General features: G+C 51.8%; 1 protein-coding gene across 3 annotated transcripts in view; it reads left to right on the top strand.

Moving 5' to 3' along the window:
- Positions 1–22,280, top strand: part of BCKDHA (branched chain keto acid dehydrogenase E1 subunit alpha) — a 31,081-nt gene that overhangs the window by 6,710 nt on the left and 2,091 nt on the right. The window contains exons 2-7 of one of the 3 annotated variants that reach the window (XM_033198525.1): positions 7,231–7,410; positions 7,517–7,603; positions 13,212–13,320; positions 18,243–18,404; positions 21,521–21,727; positions 21,975–22,116. In XM_033198525.1, coding sequence (XP_033054416.1) covers positions 7,231–7,410; positions 7,517–7,603; positions 13,212–13,320; positions 18,243–18,404; positions 21,521–21,727; positions 21,975–22,116 — 887 coding nt within the window. The remainder of the gene's footprint in view (positions 1–7,230; positions 7,411–7,516; positions 7,604–13,211; positions 13,321–18,242; positions 18,405–21,520; positions 21,728–21,974; positions 22,117–22,280) is intronic. The other 2 variants (XM_033198535.1, XM_033198542.1) reach the window with 2 other exon arrangements.

The following is a 22,280-nucleotide window of genomic DNA, read 5'->3' as shown; positions in this document are numbered from 1 at the left end:
GTGGGTTTGGATGGCCTTAGCTACCCTCGATACGGAGGATTTGGAGTTAACTGGCACCATCCACAAAGCCTTGCATGCACTGGACCTGAACAAGTCGCTTAGCCCTTCGGAGCCTCACCTACCACCTGTCTTTGATGGAGTTGTGATAACAGTACCTGCCCTGCCTGGATACCTTCTGGGTTCAGTGAGCACATAGGTATAAATAAAGTGCTTTGAGTGGCACCTTGGCATGTAGTTATTCTCTGATTGACCCATAGCAGCCATGCCAGTCTTCAGGGTCGCAGGCTGCCAGGCTTTCTTCTCTTGCCTTGGAGCCTTTGTTGTTGCCTAGGACTGAAATGTTGTGACCCCTCGGCTCAACCCGCCCTTCTCTAGGAAGCTTTCCCTGGTGTGCCATCTGATGCTGGTGCTTCCTGGAGGGGTACTCTCTGATGCTAGCTGGTGAGCATTCCTGCCAGAGCTGCGGCAGGTACTTTCCCCACGTCTCCACCAGCCTGTGAGGTGGATGCCATCTCCATGAGGGCACGCAGGTCCACAGAGACTGGCTCCTGTCCAAGGCCACATGACTGGAAAGAGACAGAACCCGATTCAAGCACCGGCAGTTTAGCCCTGGAGGCCCTCATCCTACCTCCCACATGGGTAACCACTATACGTCTTGCCTCCTCTGAAATCTCCCATTTTTTTTTAATTTTAAATTTTTGTGTGTATGTATGTATTTACTTATTTATTTGCTGCTGCTGTTATTGTTTTGAGACAGAGTCTTGCTCTGTTGTCAACCAGGCTGGAGTGCAGTGGGGCGATCTTGGCTCACTGCATCCTCTGCCTCCTCAGCTCAAGCGATTCTCGTGCCTCAGTCTCCCGAGTAGCTGGGACTACAGACATGCATCACCATGCCTGGCTAATTTTTGTGTTTTTAGTAGAGATAGGGTTTTGCCATGTTGACCAGGCTGATCTTGAACTCCTGGCTTCAAGTGAACTGCCTGCCCTGGCCTCCCAAAGTATTGAAATTAGCGTGAGCCACTGTGCCTGGCCAAAATTTCATTATTTATTTATTTATTTGAGATGGAGTCTCACTCTGTCACCCAGGCTGGAGTGCAGTGGCGCGATCTGGGCTCACTGCAACCTCCACCTCCCAGGCCCAAGCGATTTTCCTGCCTCAGCCTCCTGAGTAGCTGGGACTACAGGTGCATGCCACCACACCTGGCTAATTTTTGTATTTTTAGTAGAGATAGGGTTTCACCATCGTGATCAGCCTGATAGGCTGGTCATGAACTCCTGATCTTAAGTGATCCACCTGCCTCAGCCTCCCAAAGTGCTGGGATTAAAGGCGTTAGCCACTGCGTCCAGCCATATTATTTCTTTATTTTCATTTGGCTTATCTGTCAACTTGACACTTATTTATTTTTTTAGGCTACTCAGCTGAAGCAATGTGAGTAAGATCACCTCTTGATTGTAACTTGTGTGTTCAGTGTTTGTCATTCATCCCTCCCTGTCTCCAGCCCTCAGTTCAGGGCATGATTTGGAGCAAATGTTCAGTATCTGTTTAACAAGAACAATCATGAGAAATACTTATTTGCTACTCGTGTTTATGAAACACTCGTTATGTGCCAGGCACTGGGCTGAGCAGTCCACACAGGTCACCTCAGTTAATCCTCACGACAACCTGTGAGGTAAGTACTTATACCACCCTCAGTGTACACAGGAGGAAACTGAGGCTGTGGGAGTTTTTCTTTAAAAACAGTTTTCTTTTTTTTTTCCTTGAGACAGGTCTTACCTTGTCACCCAGGCTGGAGTGCAGTGGCGTGATCTTGGCTCACTGCAGCCTCTTGGGCTTCAGGGATCCTCCCACCTCAGCCCCTTGAGTAGTTGGGGAGTGCAGGTGTGCACCACCATGCCCAGCTAATTTTTCGTAGGGATGGGGTCTTGCCGTGTTAATCCAGGCTGGTCTTGAACTCCTGGGCTCAAGCGATCCACTCCCCCTTGGCCTCCCAAAGTGCTGGTATTACAAGCGTGAACCACCACACCCGGCCTTAAATTTTATTTATTTATTTATTTATTTAATTGTTTTGTAGAGATGAGGTCTCACTATGTTTCCCGGGCTGGCCTCGAACTCCTGGACTCAAGTGATCCTCTTGCCTCAGCCTCCACAGTAGCTAGAATTACAGGCGTCTGCCACTGCTCTTGGCTCAGGGAGCGTAAGTCACACAATCAGGCAGTGGTCTGCTCAGTTAAGAGTCCATGCGCTTAGCCATGGTGCCTTCAAATGACTCCACCAGGGCCACCCCAGTACTTCCTGGGCAGACCAGACCATCCAGGGCGGGCAGGTTGTGCTTTCCTGCATGTGGTGGGAGAGGACATGGCATGAAGCTTTGTGTAAATCTGTACAGCCTCTGCCATTGTAAATCACTGGGCCACCAGGACAGACTACCCCCATCCCCTACCAAAAACTAGAAGAATGGATGGGTGGAGTCGCATCCTTCCTCTGCAGGCATCTGACCACCCACTCCCATTATGGAGCATTTCCTCAGGACCAGGGCGGTGCGGAGCCCTTTGCATACCTCACTGAATTGGTGCAGCAACCCTGGGGCTGGCGACTACCGTCATCTCCACCAGCCCAGCAAAAAGGGGAGGAGGGTACAGCCAAGGCCCAGCTCCAGTATATGGAGCACACTGGGGTGCCATGAAGATAGCTGTCCAGCCTCTAGAGGCTGACAGTCCTGCCCTGACACCCTGGTTTGTTATCAGACTCTCGCCTCCCCTCTTAGTGCCCGTCTGAAGACTTCAGCCTTCGGTCCTCTTCCATCAGCATGCCATCTCCCCTGTGCCTCAGTCTCCGTCTCTGGAGTATCTGCTGGTGCCATAGTTTGGTTTGATTGTTCTCTGAGACAGGGTATCACTTTGTTGCCCAGGCTGGAGTGCACTGGTGCAGTCATGGCTCACTGCAGCCTTGACCTTCTGGGCTCAAGCTATCCTCTCACCTCAGGCTCCTGCAACTCCAGTATCTGGACTACACATACATGCCACCATTTCCAGCTAATTTTATTTTATTTATTTATTATTTATTTATTTATTTATTTATTTATTTATTTATTTATTTATTTTTAGATAGAGTCTTACTCTTGTCACCCAGGCTGGAGTGCAATGGCGCCATCTCGGATCACTGTAACCTCTGCCTCTCAGGTTCAAGCCATTCTCCTGCCTCAGCCTCCCATGTAGCTGGGATTACAGGCACCTACCATCATGCATGGCTGTTGTTTGTATTTTTAGTAGAGACAGGGTTTCACCACGTTGGCCAGGCTGGTCTCGACCTCCTGACCTCAGGTCATCCGCCCTCCGTGGCCTCCCAAGGTACTGGGATTATAGGTGTGAGCCACCGTGCCCAGCCTTCCTGGCTGATTTTACAATTTTTCAGAGACAGGGGTTTTGCCTAGGCTGGTCTCGAACCCCTGGCCTTAAGTGATCCTCCTACCTCAGCCTCCCAAAGTACTGGGATTACAGGCATGAGCCACTGCACATTGCCACAGTTTGATTTTAAAATCCACTTTAAGGTGCAATTAGTTCTTCCCAGCTCCTCTTTTCCCCATCCTCATAAAGTGTAGTCACTTCCCTTTCTCCCACTTCTCACCTTCCTAGGTTTTGTTTTTCTCTCTCTTACCAAGTTTTGAGTATGTAATACATCCCAGATCGGTTCTGCAGCCTTCTTATAGATGAGGAAATTCAGAGAGATGAAGTGTTTTTGCAGAGATCCACACGATGAGCTAAGAAATTGGAACCCAGGGCAGTTGAACTCCAGAGCCAGGGAACTTAACCGCCCATTCATGCATTCACTCAGGAATTCCCTCTTGAGTGCCTGCTGTGAAGGCAACCTGGACGCTGTCTCTGCCTTCTTGGGATTGTGGTGTGTGTGGGAGAGAGACACGAAACAAAAGAATCTTCTAAGTCAGTGGCTGGGTGTGCTGGGTACTCAGAAGGGGGAAGCGCTGTGCTGCAAGAGGCCAGCTGCTTCCTCCTCACAAGGGGAGGCCTACGGTGACATTGCCAGGCCTGAATCTGCCCTGCCATTGGGAGTGTAATTTCCTCACAACTACAAATGCAAATAAACACACACACTGAACATGCTACCCCGCTGGAACTGTTCACTGCAGTTAAAGGAAGATGGAGGAACACATTTGAGCACCCATGTGTGAGATCCAGCTCGTGGTAAACCCCGCCCTTCTTTAATGTCCGTGGGAAGTGAAGCCACCATTACTGACCTCGGAGGAATCCTGGGAGTAGTGGGAAGAAAAGTTGCAGATATTTGAAAATCAGGCTGCAGGGGTAGTTGGGGTGAGGAGCATGGACGTCTATGAGCCTGAATCTCAGCATTGCCCAGGATAGAAGCCCAGGTTAATTTTTTTTTTTTTTTTTTGAGACAGGGTCTCACTTTGTCCCCCAGGCTGGAGTGCAGTGGCACAGTCTCAGCTCACTACAGCCTCATCCTTCCAGGTTCAAGCAGTCCTCCTGCCTCAGCCTCCCAAGTAGCTGGGACCACAGGTGTGTGTCACCACACCTTTCTAATGTTTGTATTTTTTTTGTAGAGACCAGGTTTCTCACTGTTGCCTAGGGAGGTCTCAAACTCCTGAGCTCATGTGATCCTCCTGCCTTGGCCTTCCAAAGTGCTGGGATTACAGGTGTAAGCCACTGTGCCCAGCCCAATTTTTTTTTTTTTTCAAATTTGTGGTCTGGTACAGGTTATTTTACCTCCCCAGGCCTCCATTTCCTCATCTATTCAAGGGCAATGGTAGATAATCCCCCTCACAAATTCCCCGGGGAGTCAGTAGTCTTGCGCGTGCCAGGCTTAGCTGGTTTACAACAGGTGCTTCATAAGGGGGAGCTGTTGCAACGCCTTGGCAAGTTCTAGGCTGCCTAGCTCCAGAACTAAGAGTCCCAGTGAGTTCATACCCCTTTGAGCATTTATAGGCTTCTCACAGGTCCCCTGGACTTTCTCAGCCACTCCTCATCTGACCTGAGGAGGTGTGATGTCCTTGCAGGACTCCTCCAGCCCCTCTGAACTTTTCTTTTGTTTGAGACAGCATCTTGCTCTGTTGCCCAGGCTGGAGTGCAGTGGTGTGATCAAGGCTTACTGCAGCCTCCACCTCCTGGGCTCAAGCGAGTCTTCCACCTCAGCCTTCCAAGCAGCTGGAACTACAGGTGTATGTTACCATGCCTGGATAATTTTTAAAATTTTTTTGTAGAGATATGATTTCAGGCCTGTCTTGAACTCCTGGGCTCAAGTAATCCTTGAGCCCAAAGTGTTGGGATTACAGATGTGAGCCACCTTGCCAGGCCCTGAGCTCCTTCTGTCTTCCATGAAGGATACACTATTCCTCGTCTTTTGTCTTTTTTTGTGTATGTCACAGGGTCTCTGTTGCCCAGGCTGGGATGTGGTGGTGCGATCTGGGCTTACTGCAACCTCTGCCTCCCAGATTCAAGTGATTCTCCTGCCTCAACCTCTTGAGTAGTTGGGATTACAGGTGTGCGCAAGCCTGCCCAGCTAATTTTTGTATTGTTGGTAGACGTGGGGTTTCACCATGTTGACCAGGCTGGTCTCGACCTCCTGAAGTATTGGGGTTACAGGCGTGAGCCACTGTGCCTGGCCACTTTTGTCTTTTGCATGTTCTGATCCCCTTGCCTGGAATGCGCTTTCGCTGCCTCCTGGTTATCCCTCACGTTTCAGCTCTAACATCACTTCCCCAGGGAAGCCTTACCTTCCATCTCTTCTGCTGTAGGATAATATGAACCACTGTCATCGTTACTGGTTCAGCATCCGCCCTCCCTGCTAGGCAGCAAGGACAGATATCTTGCCTCTCTTAGGTCCCCAGAACCCAGCACACGGCTTGGAACATGTCAGGTGCTTCAATATTTGTTGAATGAGTCAGTCTGGGCTCGCAGAGGGAGCTGGGACCAGAGTAAAGTGGACACTGAAGCATGTGTAGCAGTTTGCCAGGCAATAGGGAAAGAGACCTTCTCATGAAGCAAGCAGAGATGAGAGGGAGAAATGAGAATAGCTAAGATTGTTTTGAGCATTTGTTACGTGGCTTACAGATACTTTGCTGAACATTTTATTCACATGATCTTGTTTAAGCCTCTCATTTCCACGAGGGATTCTCAATTTTTATAGACAAGGAAGAGGACACATGAAAAGGGAAGTTACTTTGCCGTATCACCCACTAAGGGATTTTTTTTTTTTTTGAGATGGAGTCTCACTATCATCAGACTCGAGTGCTGTGGCGCAATCTCGGCTCACTGCAACCCCCCGCCTCCCGGTTCAAGTGATTCTCCTGCCTCAGCCTCCTGAGTAGCTGGGACTACAGGCATGTGCCACCACATCTGGCTAATTTTTCTATTTTTAGTGGGTACAGGGTTTCGCCATGTTGGCCACGTTGATCTCGAACTCCTGACCTCAAGTGATTTGCCTGCCTCGGCCTCCTGAGTAGCTGGGACTACAGGCATGTGCCACCACATCCGGCTACTTTTTCTATTTTTAGTGGGTACAGGGTTTCGCCATGTTGGCCACGTTGATCTCGAACTCCTGACCTCAAGTGATTCACCTGCCTCGGCCTCCCAAAGCCAGTAAGGGATTTGAACCTAGGCAGTCTGACTCTTAAGAGCTCAAAGACTTAAGCTCTGTCCTGAGTAGCTTCGCTGGTGTATGGTATAGGGGTCAGAAGAGAGCCTGTCTGGATGCCTAGAGGGCATCCTGCAGTGGGCGTGTGTGTCTGTCATCACAGTGGGAGAGAGACAGGAGAGGGCATCTGTGGCCAGAATGGGGAGGCCTTGAATGCCAGGATGAAGAGTTTGGGCCTTTGATAATGAGACTAGAAATAGCTGCCAGTATGAAGAGTTTGGGCCTATGGTAATGAGAATAGTAATATGTACCAGTTCTTGACTTTCCAGTCACTTTATTGAGTCATTTAATCTCACAACAGTTCTATGGGATGTGTTACTGTTTTCATCCCAGTTTTTCAGATGGGGAAACTGAGACACAGAAGTTGTAGTCAGTTAGTCAGTTACCCACGGTGTCGCAGTGAGAAAGTATTGGAGTTGGGCCTCAGACCCTGTGAGTCAGGCCCCAGAGTTCACTGGGGCCATGTGCTCAACCACTATGCCGCCTGCCTGCCGCCAGGGTTGAGCCAGCTGAACCTGGGTGCTGCTTCTGATGTAGGTGGTCTCCTTTGCTCTCTCCCCCAGCACCCACACAGGCAGCAGCAGCAGTTCTCATCTCTGGATGACAAGCCCCAGTTCCCAGGGGCCTCGGCTGAGTTTATAGACAAGTTGGAATTCATCCAGCCCAATGTTATCTCTGGAATCCCCATCTACCGTGTCATGGACCGGCAAGGCCAGATCATCAACCCCAGCGAGGACCCCCACGTGAGAGGCGACCTTCCCCACTTCCCATGCCCCCCATGCCCAGGCCCCTTGCCTGTCTCCTCTCTGGTCCCAACCGCCCCACGTCTGTCTGTGCCTCCACCCGCAGCTGCCAAAGGAGAAGGTGCTGAAGCTCTACAAGAGCATGACACTGCTTAACACCATGGACCGCATCCTCTATGAGTCTCAGCGGCAGGTGCGTGGGGACAGGCCTGGGGACAGGGGGCTGGAATGACCTGAGGTCCCCTACCTGTGTTTGGGCCAAAGGATGACTCTCAAGGAGGAGAGATTCTTTTTTGGGGGGGAGTTTCATAGAGTTCTGAGCGTTCTCTCAGGACTCTGGAGGAAAAGTGTGAGAGCAGTCCTGCCCTAGGGCAGAAGGATGGACCTGATCACTAAAAAACACCTACTGTGTGCCTGGCTGGGGGCTTGCCTGTGTGAGGAGAGGGCAGGGAGAAGGCCTGACAGCCCCTCCTCTTGGAAACACACGGTCCTGAGAAACAGGGTGTGTCCCCAGTGCTTCCTGGAGTGCTCCAGGGGACCACCCTAGGCTCATGTGGAATGTGTTATGATCCCCTGATAAATCCTAGTATCAGGGGACAAGGATCCAGTCAAGCCAGTGTCAACAAAGAGGGAAGTTATTGACTCCAATTACCATACATCCAGAGGGTCCTCTTTTGGGGCACAGCTGGATCCAGGGGGCTCAAAAGCTGTCATTAGACCTTCTCTTGCTCTGTTCTCCTTTGCCTTGGCTTTCTTCCTCTTCAGGTGGTGGTAGGCTCTGGCAGCTCCTGGCTCATGCAGAGTAGGTAGGCAGAGAGAAAGGGTGTAGGGTATAGGCTCTGAAGCAAGTCTGCAAGACTGCAGTCCTAGTTCTGCCCCTTTCTAGCTCTGTGGTCTTGGAAAAGTTGTTTAAAACTTCAGTGCTTCAGTTTTCTATTTTATTTTATTTATTTTTTAAATTGTATTTATTTCTTATTTTATTTATTTTATTTTATTTTGTTTATTTTTATTTATTTTATTTTATTTTTTGAGACAGAGTCTAGCTGTGTTGCCCAGGCTGGAGTGCAGTGGCATGAGCTTGGCTCACTGCAACCCCTGCCTCCTGGGTTGAAGCCATTCTCCCGCCTCAGCCTCTTGAGTAGCTGGCACCCACCACCACACCCGGCTAATTTTTGTATTTTTAGTAGAGATGGGGTTTTGCCATGTTGGCCAGGCTGGCCTCAAAACTCCTGACCTCAGGTGATCTGCCTGCCTCAGCCTTCCAAAGTACTGGGATTACAGGCATAAGCCACTGCACCCGGCCTAGTTTATTTTATTTATTTCATTTTATTTTATTAGTTTTTACGGGGTCTTACTCTGTCTCCCAGACTGTTGTGTGGTGGTGCACTTGTAGCTCACTATAGCCGTGACCTCTTGGTCTCAAGCGATCCTCCTGCCTTGGCCTCCCTAACAGCTGAAACTATAGGCATGGACCACCATCCCTGGCTAATGTTTTTAATTTTTTGTAGAGATGGGATCTTGCTTTGTTGCCCAGGCTGGTCTTGAACTCCTGGGCTCAAGTGAGCCTCCCACCTTGGCACTTCCCAAAGTACCATTGCGCCCAGCCAGTGCTTCGGTTTTCTTATCTGCACCTGCCTCATGAGTTTGGCATGAGGGTTGATGGTGGCATATGTAATGGCCTTAGGAACAGCAAAACTGGCATTTAGCTATCACTTAATATTAGCTTCTTCTTATTTATGATGACCCTGTCCATCTTGCAATTATTAGCCTTTCCACTTAGCAGTGGAAAGAGAATCGTCTTTGACAGTTCAGTACAAGGCCCAGAGCTGGCACTCATTGGCCAAGCTTTGGTCATAGACCCTGTCATGAACCAATAACTGTGACTGATTGGCCAAGCCCAGGCTATGTGCCCCCCCAGGAACTGAGGGAGAAGAGGAGTAGAGTCCATCTCCCAGGCCACAGAGATGGAGGGCGGGGCTGGGGGTTCCTCTGGGAAAAGTGGGAAGCTTGTTGGGCAGGCAGGCCCTTGGATGTCCGCCACTCTCGTGGGGTCAGGACCTCTCCCAGGCTTGGGAATTTGCATTTGTGTCAAGTGCCCAGGTGACCCTGTTGTGGACACTGCTTGGATTCAGGCAGGCAGCCCACTCCCAGACTTTCTCATTCACAGGAATCCTATGCATGGGTTCGCCGAGTTAGGGTAGTGTCTTCACCCTGCCCAGAAACCTCCCTGGGCATCCAGCGCCCATAGGAGCAAGTCCAGCCCTTCCTGGCCACCCTGCCTGCCTGTTCTCCTGTGGCTTGGTGCTCTCTGCTCCTCTCTCCACAGCCTCAGTGCCAGGCCACACCACCCGTGCACGCATAGGCTCCCTCCTGCCCCACTGTGAGTTGCACACACGGGCTTTGGAGTCCAGTGGGCTTGGGTCCAGTCACAGCTGTGACTTTGGACAGGTGATTTTTCTTGTCTTTGCCTCAGTTTCCTCATTGTTTTAAAGAATGAGGCTAACGATAGAACCACCCTAAAGGGCAGGGGTAGAAATTCTGTGAGACACAGCAAGTAGGGTTCGTGCCTATTGGCTGACACAGAGGAAGCTCTCAGTAAGGTCACCACACTCGTCACCGTGTGGCCTGCTTCTGTTACGACTATGTTCAGCTGTGAGTTACAGACCTCTTTCCCACTCCAAAAACAAAACAAAACAAAACAAAAACAAAACAAAACAAAAACACACACACACACATAAAACCCCAAACCCTAACAAATAAAAACAAAAGCGGTAGCCTATACAGACGAGTAATTTCTTCTTTTGAATGAAAGAAACCTAGGCCGGGCCCAGTGGCTCATAGTAATCCCAGCATTTTGGGAGGCCAAGGTGGGCGGATCACCTGAGGTCAGGAGTTTGACATCAGCCTGGCCAACATGGCAAAACCCCATCTCTACTAAAAACACATAAAGTAGGCGGGTGTGGTGATGCATGCCTGTAGTCCCAGCTACTCAGGAGGCTGAGGTGGGAGAATCACTTAAGCCTGGGAGGCAGAGGTTGCAGTGAGCCAAGATCATGCCACTGTATTCTGGCCTGGGCTAAAGAGTGAGCCTTCGTCTCAAAAAAAAAAAAAAAAAAAAAAAAAAATCTGGAAACAGGTGGCAGGTCTGGTGGCACCATGATGTCATTGGATACCCAGTTTTCTTTCATTGCTTAGATCTGCCACTCATAGCATTGGCTTCTACCTTCTCTGAGGTCCTCTCATGAGCCAGAATGGTTGCTGAAGCTCTCTCCGTCACATCTCATTCTAGGCAGGAAGTAGAGGGAAGGTGGAAGGCCAGACATGGCACATCCCGGTTATTACACACCCCCACCTTTTAGAACTTTCTGGGTAGTCCCACCTAGTAACATCTGCATACATTTCATGGGCCACTCCTAGCTGCAGGGGAGACTGAGAAATGTATTACTAATCCTTTAGTCCAGGCAGTTGCTGCCTGCGGGAGATTGAGACCTCTGTTAACAGAGGAGGAGAATAGGATACTGGGAAGGCAATCAGGAGCCTCTGCCAGTAGCCCCAAGTCCTGATGCTCAAGGGGCTGGTCGCAGGCTCCTCCCCACGCTAACCTGGGCAGTCCTGCCAGGCCCTCAGTACTCAGCGCCGCCCACTCACTTGGCACTGGAATGTGCATTAACTTTTAATTGGCTCCCCACTTGGAAGAAAGCACACATTCATCAGTTTCCCCCACAGCAACAGGAAAGCCAGGCCTGGGAACACATGGAGGAGGGCACTGCCAAGCCATGAGGTGCACTGACCCCGGCGTGTCCCTAAGGTGCTGTCCAGGTTGTGTTTGTTGCGCTTTACACATGGCTCTGTGTGATCTCATGTCCATCCGTATGCCAGGGCTGCTCAGAGCCCTGGCCAGACTGCTTGTCAGAGCCCTGCTTGGCTTCTCGCCCTGGTTGTCCCACAGCAAACTAATCCTGTCTGAACTTGACCTCGACATCTTCCTCCCAGGCGTGCTCCTTTCCCTCACCTAGTCCGTTTCTCAGTGAAGGGCACCACCATCCAACCGCTCGCCACACCAGAAACCTCATCTCATCCCCATCTCCTCCCTTCCCCTTGCTATCCCTTTCTTCCCTCTCATTCCTTCTGTAGATATTTCTTTTTTTTTTTTTTTTTTCGAGACGGAGTTTTGCTCTTGTTGCCCAGGCTGGAGTGCAGTGGCACAATCTCAGCTCACTGCCTCCCTGGTTCAAGCGAGTCTCCTGTCTCAGCCTCCTGAGTAGCTGGGATTACAGACATGCCCCAGCACACCTGGCTAATTTTGTATTTTTAGTGGAGATGGGGTTTCTCCATGTTGGCCAGGCTGGTCTCAAACTCCCAACCTCAGGTGATCCGCCCGCCTCGGCCTCCCAAAATGCTAGGATTATAGGTATGAGCTACTGCACCAAGCTATAGATACTTCTTTTCTTTTATGTTATTTTTATTTATTTATTTAGAGACAGAATCTCCCTCTTTCACCCAGGCTGGAGTGCAGTGGCACAATCTCGGCTCACTGCAACCTCCACCTCCCAGGTTCAAGAGATTCTCCTGCCTCAGCCCCCCAAATAGCTGGGATTACAGGCGCCCATCAACACACCCAAGTAATTTTTGTATTTTTAGTAGAGATGGGGTTTCACCATATTGGCCAGGCTAGTCTTGAACTCCTGACCTCAAGTGATCCACCTGCCATGGCCTCCTAAAGTACTAGGATTACAGGCTTGAGCCACCACGCCTAGCCTGTCTGTAGATACTTCCTTAGGAACTGCTCCGCTGCTCAGCAGCACACTCTGGGACCCAGCCGCATCCTCTCTCTGCTTCACTGTTGCTGGTGAGTTGGTCTTCGTGCTCTGCTTGTGGCCTTGTGTTCTCAGCATGGCTGCTGCATGTCCAGGCTTCTTGGCTGTCTGCAAGGCAAGAAGAAGTTGGGAGTGGATGGGGCTGGCACCAGCAGCAGTGGTCTCTTCTATCCAGAAAGCAAAAGCAGACTTCCACCGAAATCTCTGGCTAAAAGTCTGTCGCACGGCCACCTCTGGCTACAAGGGAGGCCGGTAACCTGAGCGCATGTCTTTGAGGCTCAGGATAGGGGATTTGGGAGAAGGAAGCTGGGCACTGATGTGGCCAGCTGACAGGGTCTGCTGCCCCCTAGCACAGCCAACTCAGCTTCCTCAGACACATCCACCTGCTCCTCTCCCACCTCCCCCTGCTACCAAGCTGGGCTTCTGTCCCCTCTCTCCTGGCTTGCTGCAGTCAGCCTTGATGGCTCCATCCATTTCCCTCACTGCAGCCTGAGAGCAATTCTAAAACACAGGTCTGACCACATTGCTCCCTTGAGAAGACCTGTTGGCAGGTTACCACTATTCTCAGAGTAAAATCAATGTATCGTTCCCTTTGTTATCTGGGTGCCACCTTCCTCTCCCTCATCTTTCCCCACCCCTACCACTATACATCCCAGCCCTTCGGTCCTCATGGTCTATCATTCCCTCTGCCTGGAACCCTCCACCTACCCCATCTTTGTTCAGTGGTCCTTGCTGATGCCCTTCCGTGGTGGAAAAGGTGCTTCCTTTGGGCTCCTATCACAGCAACTCGATCCCTCTGGCAGTTCTAAGCAGTCTGGAAGCATCTCCATAAAGGCAGGAACCCTAGCATGGCCTGGCCCAGGACTGGCCTTCAGGCAGACTGCAAATTCATGGAGGTGTCAGAAGCTGGGTAGGGTTTGGATGGCTCTCTGTCATTGCCCAGCATAACCAAGTGTGGGCCCCCGGTCCCCCCTCCACCCCCAGGGCCGGATCTCCTTCTACATGACCAACTATGGCGAGGAGGGCACGCACGTGGGGAGTGCCGCCGCCCTGGACAACACAGACCTGGTGTTTGGCCAGTACCGGGAGGCAGGTACGTCTGTCCGTGGTTTGGCCCTGTGGTCTCCATTGAGGTGTACAATTTAGTCTTTCTGAGTGTTCTTCCAGGAGCAGCACAGTGCCAGGAAGGTCTAAGGAGCTGGAAGAAGAGCTTTCCAAGCAAGAAAGAGACAAGCCAGGGTCAGGACTCTGGAGGGGGTGGTCTTCCCACTCTGAAGGCTGGGAAGTGTAGTGGCTCAGGGTCTGTGCTCTTAACCCTTTGTTACCAGTTGTCAGGTTTCGGGCACATTACTTCCCTTCTCTGAGCCTCAGTTTTCTAATCTCCAGAAGAGGGATTATGATGGTACCTGCATCCAAGCGTCGCTGGGAGGATGCAGTGAGGTCGGCACTCGCTGTGGGTGTGGTCTGTGCTGGAGACCCTGTCTGCCTGGTGCAGGGATCCTCTGGCCCCTCCTCAGGTGCTGTATCCTTCAGGGAGCAGGAGCAGGTGGAAGAACCTTGACAGACCTGAGTGCGGTGCAAGATCAGAGGGGGCCAGCAGGCCCGGATGAATGAAAGGAAGGAAGGGTCAAAGACCAGGAATGAAGAAAATCATTGAGCAGGAATGAGTGCCTGGGAGCGAAGGAGTGAGCCCAGGGAGCAGTGAGTGGGGTGTTCCAGGGAGCTTGTTGGTGTGGGGCCCTGCAAGGGGATTACCCTCTGAGTGTCAGCGAGCACTGATAAGGCCAGGAAGGCACATCTTACCCTTTGTCTTAGACGCTGCACACAGCCTGGGGCAAGTTGCTTAACTGCCCTGTGCCTCTGTTTCCTCATTCGTAAGGGGGATGGTAGCCCTTCCCAAGACAGCTGTTGAGGGGAGTCTTGGGGAAGATGGCACAGTGCCCTCAGCACGGAGTGAGCGCTCAGGGGCAGGGGTTGGTGTCATGATTGGGGCCTCACCCTGGGACAGCCCTTCAGCCGGGCCAGACCACGTGGCTGTCCAGAGCCCCTATGGACCAGCATGACTTGCAGCCTGCTCCTGGACTGTCTACTGCTCACAGCTGGACCAGGCCCCTGGCCCCACATGCTCTAGGAGGGCAAACGCCCTGTGATGTTTGTCAGGTTGAGTGTCATCCATGTGGAAAATGAGATTTCCAGACGCCAGGAGTAAGCTGGGGCCCCGCCAGCTCTGCTGAGCACTGCACCTGTTTTTGCTGAAGGGGTCTTTTTTGTGAGGGCACCAGGCAGGACCGAGCAAGCCTCATGGGAATCATGGGAGCCCCTGAGCTCTCCACACGGGAGAGAGTGACTGTCCAGCACTGAGGGTCAGCAGAAGTGTCTGGGCAGCTGCAAATGGGACTCATGCAGAGGCAGCATGGTGTAGGCTAAGGAGTTGAGTCAGACCCACTCTAGGCCTCACTTGGCAGGCCACTTGCCTTGGTGATGCTGTCTGTTATCTGTGAAGTGAGAAGAGTGGTCTTCATCATGATAGGTAGCACTTCCCTGGGCTCTTGACACCAGAGTGCTGTTCTTTTTTTCTTCTCCTTTATTTTTATTTATTTTTTTTTTGAGATGGAGTCTCACTCTGTCGCCCAGGCTCGAGTGCAGTGGCGTGATCTCGGCTCACTGCAAGCTCTGCCTCCTGGGTTCACGCCATTCTCCTGCCTCAGCCTCCCGAGTAGCTGGGACTACAGGTGCCCGCCACCACACCTGGCTAACTTTTTTGTATTTTTAGTAGAGATGGGGTTTCACTGTGTTAGCCAGGATGGTCTCAATCTCCTGACCTTGTGATCCGCCCTGCTTGGCCTCCCAAAGTGCTGGGATTACAGGCGTGAGCCACCGCGCCCGGCGGGTTTTTTTTTTTTTTGAGGTGGAGTCTCACTCTGTCACCCAGGCTGGAGTGCGATGGTGCAGTCTTGGCTCACTGCAGCCTCTTGTCTCCCAGGTTCAGGTGATTCTTCTGCCTCAGCCCCCCGAGTAGCTGGAATTACAGGCATGCACCACCATGCCTGGCTAATTTTTGTATTTTCAGTAGAGACGAGGTTTTACCACGTTGGTCAGGCTGGTTTCAAACTCCTAACCTCGAGTGATTCATTTGCCTTGGCCTTCCAAAGTGCTGGGGATTACAGGTGTTAGCCACCACGCCCAGCCAGCCAAGGTGCTGTTATAAGTGCTCTTTAGCTTCAGAGATTGTCATTTCCTCTCACCACACTGCAGAGCAAGGGCACACTGGGTGAAGTTAGGGCAGGCCCTGATGGTGTTGCCTCGTTGAGGCACCTCCCCCATCCATGTGAGGCAGGAGAGGCAGGCATTACCGTCAACTCTAAAAGCCAGGTAAGAACCTGAGTCAACAGAGGTGAGGTCATGGGCTCAGGCCATGTTCTCCTAAGGAGTGGAGCCGAGTCCTTGCATGGCTGTCTGACCCAGACATAGCTGTCGCTGTTTCCCACCCTTCGCTGTCCTCCCAGGGCTATATGTGGAGTGTCAGCGGTGGCACTGGCAGGGAGTGGCACCCAGTGAAAAGGAGTGTTAAGAGGAAGCAGGTGCCAGGTGCGGTGGCTCACGCCTGTAATCCCAGCACTTTGGGATGCCGAGGTGGGAGGATTGCTTGAGCCCAGGAGTTTGATACCAGCCTGGGCAACATGGTGAGACCCCCATCGCTGAAAAATTAAAAAATTAGCCAAGCGTGGTGGGACTACACCTGCAGTGATCTATGTTTCCACCACCGAACTCCAGTTTGGGTGACAGAGTGAGATCCTGTCTCTGAGACCAACAAGAAAAGAGGTGGCAGGTGTCAAGCAAGAGCAGCAGTTCCCACTGGACCTGGAGTTTCCTGGTGCAAATCAGCCTGTGAGTCTGTATTTTCTTTTTCTTCGAGACGGGGTCTCACTCTGTCATCCAGGTTGAAGTGCAGTGGCATGATCTCGGCTCATGCAACCTCTGCCTCTTAGGATCAAGTGATCCTCCCACCTTAGCCTCCTGAATAGCTGGGACCACAGGTGCACACCACCACACCTGGCTAATTGTTTTTTTTTTATTTATTTTTGGTAGAGATGGGGTTTCGCCGTGTTGCCCAGGCTAGTCTCAAACTCCTGAGCTCAAGCGATCCACCTGCCTCACCCTTCCAAAGTGCTGGGATTACAGGCATGAGCCACTGCACCTGGCAAGTTTGTACTTTTAGTACCTTCCCCATCCCTACCCAGTCCTTCTCATGTGGGTGGACCCAGTACCACATTCTGTGAAAAGCCTGATTCCAAGATCCTGTATCAGTGCCTTGGACCTTCTTTGGCCCTCTACAAGGCCTTTCTTTCCCTCTTTAACCAGAGCAACTCTTGTTTCCATCTGTTACATATGCACCATAGCCACATGTTATGTGGATTTGTGTTATGTCCATTCAAAAGCATGTGTCAGAAAATACCAATAAACCTGTATGAAAGTTGAATGTTGAAGTAATGCTAATCACCCTCAACTCTAACTAAAATATTAACAAATGAGCCAGGCGCCGTGGCCCATGTCTGTAATTGCAGCACTTTGGGAGGCTGAGGCGGGTGGATCACCTGAGGTTGGGAGTTTGCGACCAGCCTGACCAACATGGAGAAACCCCATCTCTACTGAAAATACAAAAATTAGCTGGATATGGTGGCACATGCCTGTAATCTCAGCTACTCAGGAGGCTGTGGCAGGAGAATCGCTTGAACCCGGGAGGCAGAGGTTGCAGTGAGCCAATGCACCATTGTATTCTGGGCAACAAGAACAAAACTCAAAAAAAAAAAAAAGAAAAAAAAAAAAGCCAGGTGTAGTGGTGCACACCTGGAATCCCAGCTATTTGGGAGGCTGAGGCACAAGAACTGCTTGAACTAGAAGGCGGAGGTTGCAGTGAGCTCAGGTTGCACCACTGCACTCCAGCCTGGGTGGCCGAGCCAGACTCTGTCTCAAAAAAAAAAAAAAAGTAACTGCTGTGTGTAATGTGATCACCATTACATTTGTATCTAAAGCCTGGGTTCTGCAGTAAAGAAAGGGTTTGGAAAGCACTGTACTAGAGAGCTCCCTCTGAATAATGTTCCTGGTCTTTTGAGTGCTTGCAGCATTGATCCACAGTGCTGCCCCTCAGGTGTGGATGTGAAGATTGTCCCACTATCCAGGTGGGGCAAAGAGCTTGTCCGAGGGCAATCACAAACCCCCTCTGTCTTCTAACTCAGGAGGAAGAGCCGCCTTCACCTGGAGCGGTTCCCTTTGATGGGGAGGTGGGTGTTCACCAGAGGTTTTGTTTGAAGAAAGGGTTTTACTGCCATACGTGGGTTAGAGTACTTCTTCTGTAGTCCAGAAGTTGTAAATTAGTGGTCTGTGCTGTTATTTGGTTCATAATGATGATGTTTTTCTTTTTTTTTTTTCGAGACAGGGTCTTGCTTTGTAGCCCAGATTGGAGTGCAGTGGCACAATCTCAGCTGCCTGTAGCCTTGAACTTCTGGACTGAAGCAGTCCTCTGTCTCAGCCTCCCAAGTAGCTGGAACCACAGGCGCACATCACCACGCCTGGCTAATGTTTTGATTTTTTTTTTTTTTTTGTAGAAGCAAGGCCTCACTATGTTGCCCAGGCTGGTCTCCAACCCCTGGGCTCAAGTGATCCTTCAACGTCAGTCTCCCAAAGTGCTGGGATTACAGGCATGAGCCACCATGACTGGCCATAGTGATGATTTATGGTTAGAATATTTCTTAAAGGTAATTGAATTAGTTGAAAGCACTTAAAGACCAGACAGTGTCTCACTAAGAGGAAGAAAGAAAAAGGCTGGATTTCTGCTTTCTTTTGAAAAATCAGATTGGCCTTGCTGGGCAGTCAGTCAGTCTGAACATCAGTCTCCCTCTTAAAAACAAGCCTGAGCTTTCCTATCTGTCTACTGGCATGCTGCGGGTCACCCACAGGGCCGATCTGACCCCCTGCACTGCCCACTCAGCTAACCATTGCCTCTTCCCCTCCTAGGTGTGCTGATGTATCGCGACTACCCCCTGGAACTATTCATGGCCCAGTGTTATGGCAACATCAGTGACTTGGGCAAGGGGCGCCAGATGCCTGTCCACTATGGCTGCAAAGAACGCCACTTCGTCACTATCTCCTCTCCATTGGCCACACAGATCCCTCAGGGTGAGGATGCATGCCCTGGACCTTGCACACATGCAGACCAGTGTCACACCCCTATCCAGGCCTCAGCTCTTCTGCCTCCCTTCTGGGTGCAATTCTGGGTTGGTGACACCACCAGAGCCCTGGTCTGTGCTTCAGACTTCTTATTATTATTTTTTTCTTTTTTGAGATGGAGTCTTGCTCTGTTGCCCAGGCTAGAGTGCAGTGGTGCGATTGCAGCTCACTGCATCCGCCTTCTCCCGGGTTCAAGCAATTCTTCTGCTTCAGCCTCCCAAGTAGCTGAGACTATAGGTGTGCACCACCACGCCCAGCTAAGTTTTGTATTTTTAATAGAGACAGGGTTTCACCGTATTGGCTGGGCTGGTCTCAAACACCTGCCTCAGCTAGTGCTAGGATTACATGCATGATTCACTGTGCCCAGCCCACTTTTTTTTTTTGTCTGAGACAGGGTTTCACTCTCATCAGCCAGGTTGGAGTGCAATGGTGTGATCTCGGCTCACTGTAACCTCCACCTCCCAGGCTCAAGTGATTCTCCTGCCTTAACCTCCTGAGTAGCTGGGATTATGGGCATATGCCACTGCACCTGGCTAATTTTTTGTATTTTTTGTAGAGATAAGGTTTCACCGTGTTGGCCAGGCTGGTCTTGCACCTGAGCTCAAGTGACCTGCCTGCCTTGGCCTGTCAAAGTGCTGGGATTACAGATGTGAGCCACTGCACCCGGCCTGTGTTCCAGACTTGGAATGCACCTCTTGTCTGGGACCCTTCAAAAGAGGGCTCTGTTGCTATCCCCACCCCATTCAGGGGCCTGAAGCCTGTGCAACCACACTCTGGATTTCCCAACCACATGCCCACTGCATTTATCTGCTCACAAACACAGCCAACATGTGCACCAGGTTCCACTGTGCCAGTGCTTCACATTCATCGTCTAATAGGACCCTCAATGTGGCCATGGGGACAGAGGTTATTATTTGCTCTTGTTCCTGTTTTCAAGAGCAGGAGGCCCATGTTTTGTGTGTATGAGAGAGAGCAAGCGAGTGGGAAAAAAAAGTGCAGGAAGCCTGGCCAACATGGCAAAGCCCTGTCCCTACTAAACATACACAAACTAGCTTGGTGTGGTGACGCACACCTGTGATCCTAGCTACTTGGGAGGCTGAAGCAGGAGGATTGCTTGAACCTGGGAGGCAGAGGTTGCAGTGAGCTGAGATTGTGCCATTGCACTCTAGCCAAAGTGAGATCCTGTCTCAAAAAAAAAAAAAAAAAAGGAAATTGAAGTCAAAGAGGGAAGTCACTCGCTAACGGTCATATGGCAGAGAGGGAGAGGAGCAGGGACTCAAGTCATGGACTGTGTACCTCCAGAGCCTGGGTTCTTGGCCCTGACCTTTGTCTGCCTCAGTCCTTAGAGTCAAGCAAGCTTCCCCAAAGCTTGCTGTAGGTGCGCTGAAGCCCCTTCCCTTATAAGAGGCTTGTTTGGGAAGCAAACCCACCAGGTGCCAGGCCTGCACCCTCATAGTGTGGAGAACAAGGAATCGGAGCCCCTTCCTGCCCTCTAGGGCCTGTAGCCTGATCTAGGGTTGGTCTAGGCTCTGGCTTCTTTGCCCTAGGGCAGCTGAGATGTATGAGTTTGTGTCTCTCCAGGCCTCAGCACTGTGCCCGGCACAGTAGAAGGCTCCACACCCCTTAGCTCATAGTGTTCTTCTGTTGGGAAACAAGAAGCCGTTTGAGCCTCTTAGCTGGGACGTGGGCAGGGAAGCTTTCTCAGACGAGGGGGCATTTAGGGGGCATTTGAACTAAAGGTAATAGGGTTTCCATAAGGCTGGGACCTGCCCCTAACCTTCCCTCTGGGTCCCTGCTAAGTCGCTTCAAATGTAAGAAGTTCCTGCTGTGTGCCAGTGCCACTCCAAGTACAGGGAACAAAAGCAACGCAAACAGCCTTCCTGGTGCTGCCATCGTGGTGGGGGAGATGGACAGTAACAAAGATGGAGAGGGAATGCCTGGAGTATATGAGGGTGGGGGTCCTGTAGGGAGCAGCCAAGCCAGTGGGGTGTGGTACACTGTGGGAGTAGCTGGGGGCCGTCACTAGAGTGACACTGAAGTATGGACCAGAGGAAGTGAGGGAGGGAGCTGTGTGGTGTCATGAGGCAGGTGTGAGCCTGGTGTGTTTGAGGAGCAGGGAGGAGCCCAGAGGGGCAGGTGTGGAGTGAGCGGGTATGGGGTGAGCAGGTGTGGGGTGGTTGGAGATAAAGTCCAGAGGTGGTGGGAGGGGTGCAGATGGTGTAGGTTGGGTGGGGCCTCAAGGCCTTTGCCTTTTGCAGGGATGTTGACTTCTTTTTTTTTTTTTTTTTTTTGAGACGGAGTCTGGCTCTGATGCCCAGGCTGGAGTGCTGTGGCCGGATCTCAGCTCACTGCAAGCTCTGCTTCCCGGGTTCACGCCATTCTCTTGCCTCAGCCTCTGGAGTAGCTGGGACTACAGGCGCCCGCCACCTCGCCCAGCTAGTTTTTTGTATTTTTTAGTAGAGACGGGGTTTCACCGTGTTAGTCAGGATGGTCTCGATCTCCTGACCTCGTGATCCGCCCGTCTCGGCCTCCCAAAGTGCTGGGATTACAGGCTTGAGCCACCGTGCCCGGCCAGGGATGTTGACTTCTACTTATACTGGGACAGGAGCCATGGGTGGGGAGGAGTCTGCTCCTCCTTGGCCTGGCTCACCTCTTCATAGAATCCGCAGGGCTCCCTGTGGGTAACAGATTGGGCAGTGTGTGACGGGCTAGTAAGGAGGCTGCTCGGTAACTTGGGCTTGACCAGGGTGATGCTGAGGAGGAGGTCAGAGGGGTCAGGTTCTGAAGGTGGAGCAGATGTGGGGAATGGTGGGAGGTTTGGCTTGGAGATGATGCTGGAGTCTTCAGCCTGAGCAGTTGGAAGGGTGGAGCTGCTCTCAGCTGAGCGGGAGGAGACCTGGATGGGCAGATGCTGGGGGCATCAGGAGCTCAGGTGTTTTCTTTCCCCTTGAAGCCTGGTGACCGCTGGCCTGAGCCTCAGAGCCCTGGGTTGTGTGAGTGTGAATGAGTGTGAGTGAGTGCGTGTAAGGCTTCGCCCCTGCTCACCACCCTCTCATCCCCTGCAGCGGTGGGGGCAGCCTATGCAGCCAAGCGGGCCAATGCCAACAGGGTCGTCATCTGTTACTTTGGTGAGGGGGCGGCCAGCGAGGGGGATGCCCACGCCGGCTTCAACTTCGCGGCCACACTTGAGTGCCCCATCATCTTCTTCTGCCGGAACAATGGCTACGCCATCTCCACGCCCACCTCCGAGCAGTATCGCGGCGATGGCATCGGTATGGGCTCTACTGGCTGCTCCCCACCCCGCCGGGATCCTCTCCTTCCCTCCCCTATCCCGCCACCCCTGCCCTCCTTCCTGGTCCTTCCTGTGTCCTGTCATGTCTGGCACTTGGTCAGCCACAGGAGTCGAGGTCCTGAGCACTCAGCCTTGCTCTCTCTGTCCTCTCCCTGCTCGTCCCCTTGGCCTCGTGCATGTTCCTCATCTCAGCCCTGGCCTGACCCGCCTTCTCTGTGTCCCCACAGCGGCACGAGGCCCCGGGTATGGCATCATGTCAGTCCGCGTGGATGGTAATGATGTGTTTGCTGTGTACAATGCCACAAAGGAGGCCCGACGGCGGGCTGTGGCAGAGAACCAGCCCTTCCTCATTGAGGCCATGACCTACAGGTACCCGCCGCTCCCCCATCAGCACCCCCACAGCGCTGACAGCCACTGTAGCATCTTCCTCATATCGATCATTGTCTCCAAAACATGGCCTTATCACCTGATGTTGCATTTCCACCTTGCCTTTATTCCGTTTCCACTCCTCCTTCCCTAGTCCCTCCCCCATC

The sequence above is a fragment of the Trachypithecus francoisi genome, unplaced genomic scaffold (assembly GCF_009764315.1).
Source record: "Trachypithecus francoisi isolate TF-2019V2 unplaced genomic scaffold, Tfra_2.0 Contig01705, whole genome shotgun sequence".
Classification (NCBI taxonomy): domain Eukaryota; kingdom Metazoa; phylum Chordata; class Mammalia; order Primates; family Cercopithecidae; genus Trachypithecus; species Trachypithecus francoisi.
The sequence above is the reverse complement of the archived record's forward strand: the minus strand, read 5'-3'. Positions and strand labels throughout refer to the sequence as shown.